We start from the raw sequence: 8,137 nt of genomic DNA on the forward strand, positions 1-8,137 counted from the left end.
CGCCTGTCCACGCGTGTATACATACTAACCACAGAGCAAGCGTGTATGTGCAGGTGTACGTGCGCATGTCCACGCGTGTATACATACTAACCACAGAGCAAGCGTGTATGTGCAGGTGTACGTGCGCATGTCCACGCGTGTATACATACTAACCACAGAGCAATCGTGTATGTGCAGGTGTACGTGCGCATGTCCACGCGTGTATACATACTAACCACAGAGCAATCGTGTATGTGCAGGTGTACGTGCGCATGTCCACGCGTGTATGCATACTAACCTGCAGGAATGAAGACGCGTACTGTTACTCCCACCTGATACAAACATGTGCATGCGCGTGCGTGTGTGCACGTGTGTGTGATCACGTGTGTGTGTGTGTGTGTGTGTGCGCGCGTGCGTGCGTGCGTGTGTGCGTGTGTTTCACTTTTGGGAAATTGGGTCTGCTGTAATACAGACTATCAAAGTATTACTATGTTATAAACACACAGACGTTCTTAACAAAGCAGCCAATCTCATTGGCCATTTAGAGATGTGTGTAGATAAATTACAGTTTCTTGCTTTTCCTTGCTTGATGACATTGCTACGTGTTTCACTCTTGACTGTAGCAGTAGGTTAGTTACGTAGTATAAACATCTATCATCGCTAATAGTAGCAAGCGTGAGGTAACAGCAGCAGCATCTTGTCCTGGCAGGTGATGAGCAGTGACGGACACGGACACGACGCTGGCTTCGGTGACTGGCTGCGTGCGGAGTTTGTCACGCACAGCAACATGGAGCAGAAGGTCGCAGCGATAGTGAAGGACATGAGTAGCAAGATGGACGTCAAGGTCAGTGTTATTGAATAGCAGCGGCTACTGCACCGGCTAAGTGTACTTGTCAAGTACTATGTACTACCCGTGTAGAAAGACTACCTGTGGGCCCAGTGAGGCTAGATTTTATTTTTTTATGAATATATTATCATGTGAATGTATTATAATGAATGTACATATGAATGTATTATAATGAATGAATATATAGTTTTTATTTGGCGCTTGTTTTAGTAAATGTTTCGTATCGAGAATCAAGACTCGTGCGAGTTGACTGCTTCTTGCACTCTCGCCTTGCGCGGCTGTTAAACAAAAACCTATCCTGTAACCTCTTGTACAGTACAAGTTGTCTGTAATACGACTTGTCTATTGACCCAACGTAGAGAGAAAGCATGCGGACTAGGTGTGTGAATGTCTTCTGTCACACGAGGTTTGATTTCAACATTGACGTGTCGTGTTATGCAGGTAGCGGAAGCAGAGATGAAGGCGGGAGAGCGGGCGGAGACGGTGGCAGCGGGCATCGTCATGGCAGCCGCATCGCAGAGCTCGGAGAACGCATCACACAGCAAGGCTGTGCTGACAGAGAGCGTACGTAGCTACACGCACGCACGCACGCACGCGCACACGCACACACACGCTCCTAGTTTACTACAGGCTTTTTTATAACTGTCCCTTTAGAGCGTGGGGTCATGCTGACAGAGAGCGTACGTAGCAACACGCACGCATGCACGCGTGTGGTTTACTACAGCTTTTATTATTACACGGGTGCTAACTGTCAATTCACAGAATGGGATCATGCTGACAGAGAGCATATATAGCAACACACAGAACAGCTACAGTGCGTGGCTTCTATATTAGCAGTAGGTTGCTCTGCATCAGGTGATTGTGGGGTGGAAATTGGGTCTGCTGTACTGCAGACTATCAAAGTATTACTATGTTATAAACACACAGACGTTCTTAACAAAGCAGCCAATCTCATTGGCCATTTAGAGATGTGTGTAGATAAATTACAGTTCCTTGCTTTTCCTTGCTCGATGACATTGCTACGCATATATGGTAATATTATATATATGACTAGTTTTATAGTGCTAAGACACTGTGCGAGTGGTAGTGGTAGTCTTCAACAACAAATTTTTTAATTGTCTAAAATTTAAAATTTACATTAAATGTTATAGAAATATATGTCCTAATCCATTCTTTGTATGGTTACATTTATAATTTCCATACACAGAGTGATGGTGTGTTCTCTTTCACTGTTTGCAGACTGTGAGAGGCATTATCCAAGCAGAACTAGACAAGTTTAATGCAGATAAGACAGGACAAGTCGACTATGCTCTAGAATCTGCTGGTAAGATATGCATAGTGACGCAAACATAGAGCGCTATACATAGATATATCCGTCCCATAAATTGTTCACGTCGTTTTACATAGATTGGGTCATTTTGATACCTCTGCTTAAATTCGAATGAAACGAATTATTGTCATTGTGCTCATTGTTTACGGTGACTGCCTACAGGTGGCAGCATTATCAGCACGCGGTGCTCGGAAACTTATCGAGGGCACTCCGCACAGATCTCATTGTTTGGCATCCCGCTGTGGTACACGTTTACCTCCCCACGATCCGTCATCCAGGTAAGAAACATTCCTGTTACCCGCGATATCACTCCTGAAAAATATCCGTACACTTGATGAAGCAAATGTAGTAATTGAACCAAACTTTGCCATCACATTCAAGGAAATCTGTTGAAGTTGAGTGATTCTGCTGCAAGCCTCCCCAGTGCAAACCCTTTTAAAAACGCATCAAAAGCAGAGATGTATTGCATACCTGCATAGTCTCATGACTGTCTAACCACTCACTTTGAACTTGCAAGTTTATTACTTTGCGGTATATCCTTAGTGTCTCCCAGTCTGTGTGGGTTCCAGACAATTTTCTTGCATACCTACTCACTACGTGAGGGCATAACTCATTGTGTTGGACATTATTATGCAATGAATGAATTGACAATTCATGGGATATACGCACATCCTATATCCCATGAATCACACCGCACATCGTGTGAATCGGAAGATGCACACATTGAAGGCGAGTCTTCTCCTGAAACTGTACAGCTGCTGTTACGTCACAGCCCGAAGGGCGATCGGAAATTTCGATAGTGAATTTATTTCTTGGATCTAACACAAGATAAATGTGAATTCATGAACGGTTGCTGTTACGTTACAGCCGGAGGTGCATCCGGGGCAGTGCTGGGCTCTGAAGGGAAGTCATGGCTACCTCGTTATACAGCTGTCTGGCTGGGTCAAGCCTACCTCGTTCTCCATGGAGCACATAGACAAGCGACTGTCGCCCACCGGTACGATCGACAGCGCGCCAAGAGACTTCCAAATTCTCGTAAGTCGATCGCGGGGTCGTTTCAGAATGCTGCCGACGTGTCTGAGTTAATGTTCTCCGGTTGCGGATGCTTACAGGGGGTGGGGTGGGGCTGTTGTTCATGAGTTTTATTGTAAAGTTACGGTAGTGTGCCGATAGTAGCTCTACTCAAAGCAGCTGCCGCTTATGGAAGTTCATTCGGCGATCAAACGGTTCGTTCTTTATAAAAAAAACCCAGGGTTAAAGATTTTTCATATAATGTTGCGTTGCGTTTACAGGGGTTGAAACACGCCAAAGTGACGGAGGGCGTTCACCTTGGAACGTACAGGTTTGATGCTAACGCACCGCCGCTGCAGTATTTCCATGTCGCGGTAAGAGCGAGTGATCGTCACGACGTGTTTGCTCCATGCATTCTTCGTCTTCCATTCTTACATTAACAACTGTAAAGTGTACGCTGCAATGATAGGCAGGTCTACACAATCAGCTATATATATATATATCTACAGCTATATACAATGGCAGGTCTCTTTAGGGACAGTAGTATTTTAAGATCTGTTCTGGGTACAAACGCACGTACTGTACCGGAGCCTAGTGTGCTGAGCCCCATATTCGTTCTGTAGGATCCTGAAGTGGAGGCTTATCCGATCATTGAACTGCGAATACTCAGCAACCACGGCAACAAGGACTATACGTGCCTGTACAGATTCCGAGTGCACGGCATCTACGTGGGACCGTACACGCCATGAGGAGCCGGCGATCCTTAACTCTCGCCATCACTACCGTGCGATCTACGGCGACGGCTACAACAAGCACCGTGCCAGGCCACGGGGCAACGAACTCGAGAACTAGGTGTTATACGTGTGACACACGCAGTCGTTTGCGTGACCATCGGGTGGATTCCAGAAGCAGTGTGGAGGGAACGGTTATGAGTGCGTTTTCTTCTCAATGCGGTAGATGCGACGGCGTTTACCCGCGTGGCGCCCCCTATGTGCGATGGGGTGAATACACTGATGTACAGATTTTTCGCGTGAATAATGATTTGATGTAGTAGTTAGCTGTCTATCTGCAGCGTAGTGTTGAGACGTGTACAGCATCCGTAAACCAGCTTCTCCTTCACGAGGCGCAGTACAGCGGAGTCGCAGCAGTTCTCACGTCTAAATTTTCGCGGGATAAATATCTTGGTAAATGTGTACAAGTGTAGCAATGGGACGTTTCTGTCTTTTGGGTGGCGGCTAGGTTATTGATTATTGGTGTAGTACTATAAATTACATTTTTAACATTTGCCGCCTTCACAGTTCATGCTATTATTAAGGGGACGAATACACTGGTCACATATTTCTAAGACATACAATGGTTACTTATTGACATACAGACTTGTTCCGTTTCGATTTGCTGTTTTTTATTAGTAGATATGTAGAGGCAGAATATTTAGATTTTCTATATATATATATATAAGAATAGTAGTATTGTATGTATGTGTGTGACTCATGATTTATGTAATCTTCAAACTGATGACCTGTAGTAAGAGTTTTCAACTGTAATCCATGTGTTTATGTTTTTCAGATAATCTTCTACCCAACATGTAAAACTCCGTAAAAGTTAGTAATGTATTATACCTTTTTACGTGTAGAAACCATTTTCGTGTATAATTTGCATATAATATATCCTCCATTGTGGCGAATCGTTGCAATAGCAGGGTAGCTCTAGCTGTGTAACCTCACAATTTCATCTTACAGTGAGAAACGCTATCACACAGGCAGAGCTAATCACAGGATAACTGTTAGTCGTTACTGTCAGCGGTTACTTGACACTTCACACAAGAAGTCAGCTGCGTGTTTCCCACGTTCAGACGGATCCTGATGTATGATAGACGTCATATTTTTCTCCCCGATCTTGTATACCCTTCACATGGGAACAGCATCGATTTGGTGAAATAGGATTCGATTGTCAACAAACTGAATCTGACAACTTATCAAAGAATTTAAAGGTGACCATGCAGTAACTTTTCATTATAGATCTACGAAAACATTCAGAGAAAATCTACCTACCATCTGCAGGCGTTTTTTTGCAGCCGTAAAATTCTGGGATTAAGGGACCAAAAGCCTCTACCGACCGATATGAGACGATTGGCATTGGTAAGCGTAGGTCCCTGGCGCGGTGTGGACTCCCGTAAACCAACGTGCGGCAATCTCAATCGTAACGCATCACGCGGGAGATGGTTCAAGCTCTCACGATTCGAATCTCGCGATCGTGTTTCTTCCTGACACAATCCTTCGTCATTGATGCGCCAGTAGACGTGCATTTAAGGGAGGGGGCAATTTATTGTATGCAGATTGATTTGCTTCTGGGTAGTAGAGATTTGCTCTCTTTATTCACTCGATATGCATGTAATGGTAGAAGCTCTTTCCGTGTGCGAAATTTAAAATAGCAGTATTTGATGTTGTGTGGTCATACGTGCAAGGTCACCAGGTCTGTGCGTTCACCGAACATATGCAATTTTATGATGTAAAACCACAGATTTTGAGATTCGATACTTGACATATACTTTATGCATATAAGTTTTCTACCAGTGCGTTGATCGCAAAAAAAATTCTGTAGCAAACGTCTTGTCATGTTCATAGCAGAACATACAATTGTACACCTGATTGTCTGTGTCATCTAAAAAGTAGCAATAGCTGTGTAGAGATTCTCATGTTTCATCGCAAGGTTGGTTATATTTGATTGCTGATGTTAGATGGCACAGTAACGTTTGCTGCCCTAGTATGGACGTAATAGTAGAAGGGTGGTGTGATGTAATAGACGGTTGACTGTTAAACACAACTAGTTGTTGATAATTTGTATCACACTGATAAATCATATGCACCTGACATGTGTTAACGCAAGAGTTTTAGCTGTTTTATTTCATGTTTTTAACAAGGATCATAATAATATCAGCCCGTTTGTGATCACCAAGCCAGATAGTCAAATGATTACTACAGCTTTGGAAACTACAATAATTTACATCAGGGTTGAGGTTGAATTACCGACCTGTACAATAGAACACATATACAATTAAATTAATGACAAAACGGAGCAATGACGCTAAACTTATAACTCCTTAGTTAATTTTATATGATATGTACACAAATAATATCGCGGAAGTAAAAAATTGCACATAATTTAAAGTACAAACTGGTTGGATATAAAAATATATGACCTTACCATAATATAACGAAAACGCCAGTCATTGCAGGATAAATAAGTAATAACAAAGTACATAATAATAATTATAACAGCAATGAGTAACGTGAAAAACTGCAAACCTCTTGCAAATATAGATCCATTATGATGAATAAATACCTCTAGTTATAATTTACGGTGTGCGATGCGATCAGGCTTCATTTCAGGATGTTACTAGATATCGCGTGTGTTGTGGGAGTGGCGTAGGCAGACATCTACTGTAGAGCGATGAATCTGTCTACTCTTTCGCATCGTTTACGCCACCAGTGGTGATCGCAAAGGTAGCTTCATTCTCTGGAAGGTCGGGACTACGCAAACAGATGTGCATGTTTAGAGTTGTTGCCACATTGTCGTGGCTTATATGTGTGTCTTTGATTTGTGAAGGTATACGATCATTTTTTTATCATAAACTCATTTATCCTTCATTGAATTATTATAACCACGCGAAAATGATCATATGGTTGGAAGAGCTCGGTGTCAATAATTTAAATGAAATGTTGATCAAATTCCTAACATAGTCTGTCATGTCACTTGGCTACCTGTTCCCATCACCATGGCTGACTGGGGTTATGTCAGGAGTGGTTATGTGTAAGTGAATCGGTGTAACCCGCATCGTGAGTGTGCTGTGTTAACAGACTCTCCGCACCTGTCGTAGATCTTGGCGATGCGGCATTCCCCGCGACCCTTCCGCAAGCTGATTCTCACAGTCGACGCGTGTGCCAGAATGTGACCTCCTATGGGCTTCTTCGGATCGGCAACAAAACTAGAATGTGACACGAGAAGCTCGGATAATTGTAAAGCACTTTCTGTTAGTGTGTAAGTTTGATGTGGTCAACATACAGACAATATATATCGGGTCAGCTGCAAAACTCACAGACAAAACTCCCTGTAAATACCGTGACGTAAACAGGAGAGAGAGGGTCGTGAGCATTGAAGTATTTGTAAATACTATATCGAGGACGTCAATGACAATGGTTATCATGAAGGGAAGAGTGAGCATTGATATTCATATAACCTCATAGTTGCTCCTGGATCTGATGTCATCTGGTTGGTTATAAACACGGCTATATTGTATTCTGGAAGACGTAAGCAACCAATCAAGAACTGTTCTCAAGTAGTGATGGAAAGGCTGTCTAGTTCCCACGAAGAGTGATGTTGTACTACCGCTACTCACTGACAGTATTACGAGCTTTTTACTGTGCGGAAAGAGTAAAGTATGACTTATTCGTGTGAAAGCCTCAAGCACTGACACAATTTTAATCTGCAAATGATTTCAAGTTGATTTCAAAACTCGAGTAACTAGCCGTTTATATTTTCTCTTTCCCTTTCGGTCCCAGCGCTGTCTGCCCCCATCTACGTTGCTGGTGCGATTCAATTTACCTTCGGATATCTTCTGTAGTCTGGAAAGCATCTGAGCAAGTTTCTGCTGTCTCTCAGCCAGCTCGCCGCGGCCGCAGAAGTCGACGCGGAACAACGCCATGATCGAGTCGATTATCTACACAGTGCCCAATACAAGTGATTGACTGAGTGAGGAAGAAAGAGAGAAGAATGAGAGAGAGAGAGAGAGAGAGAGAGAGAGAGAGAGAGAAGAAAGAAAGAGAGACGAACGAGAGAGAGAGAGAGAGAGAGAGAGATAGAGAGAGAGAAGAAAGAAAGAGAGACGAACGAGAGAGAGAGAGAGAAAGAGAGAGATAGAGAGAGAGAAGAAAGAAAGAGAGACGAACGAGAGAGAGAGACAGAGAAAGAGA

At 43.2% G+C, this 8,137-nt stretch overlaps 2 protein-coding genes across 2 annotated transcripts in view; one reads left to right on the forward strand and one right to left on the reverse strand.

Annotated features, from left to right (window-relative positions):
* The window catches only part of LOC106811235, a gene marked incomplete in the record, with an annotated part of 36,504 nt that extends 30,467 nt beyond the window's left edge, over positions 1–6,037 (forward strand). The window contains 7 exon segments of the mRNA XM_014814788.1: positions 690–823; positions 1,268–1,390; positions 2,066–2,150; positions 2,319–2,434; positions 3,024–3,191; positions 3,449–3,541; positions 3,791–6,037. Coding sequence (XP_014670274.1) covers positions 690–823; positions 1,268–1,390; positions 2,066–2,150; positions 2,319–2,434; positions 3,024–3,191; positions 3,449–3,541; positions 3,791–3,916 — 845 coding nt within the window.
* The window catches only part of LOC106811237 (meiotic recombination protein DMC1/LIM15 homolog), a 6,369-nt gene continuing 3,286 nt past the window's right edge, over positions 5,055–8,137 (reverse strand). Inside the window, exons 10-13 of the mRNA XM_014814791.1 lie at positions 7,770–7,884; positions 7,405–7,465; positions 7,036–7,152; positions 5,055–6,697 (exon numbers count right to left, since the gene is read on the reverse strand). Coding sequence (XP_014670277.1) covers positions 6,628–6,697; positions 7,036–7,152; positions 7,405–7,465; positions 7,770–7,884 — 363 coding nt within the window. The 3' untranslated portion in view covers positions 5,055–6,627. The remainder of the gene's footprint in view (positions 6,698–7,035; positions 7,153–7,404; positions 7,466–7,769; positions 7,885–8,137) is intronic.

This window comes from Priapulus caudatus, unplaced genomic scaffold (assembly GCF_000485595.1).
Source record: "Priapulus caudatus unplaced genomic scaffold, Priapulus_caudatus-5.0.1 Scaffold518, whole genome shotgun sequence".
Taxonomy (NCBI): Eukaryota; Metazoa; Priapulida; class Priapulimorpha; order Priapulimorphida; family Priapulidae; genus Priapulus; species Priapulus caudatus.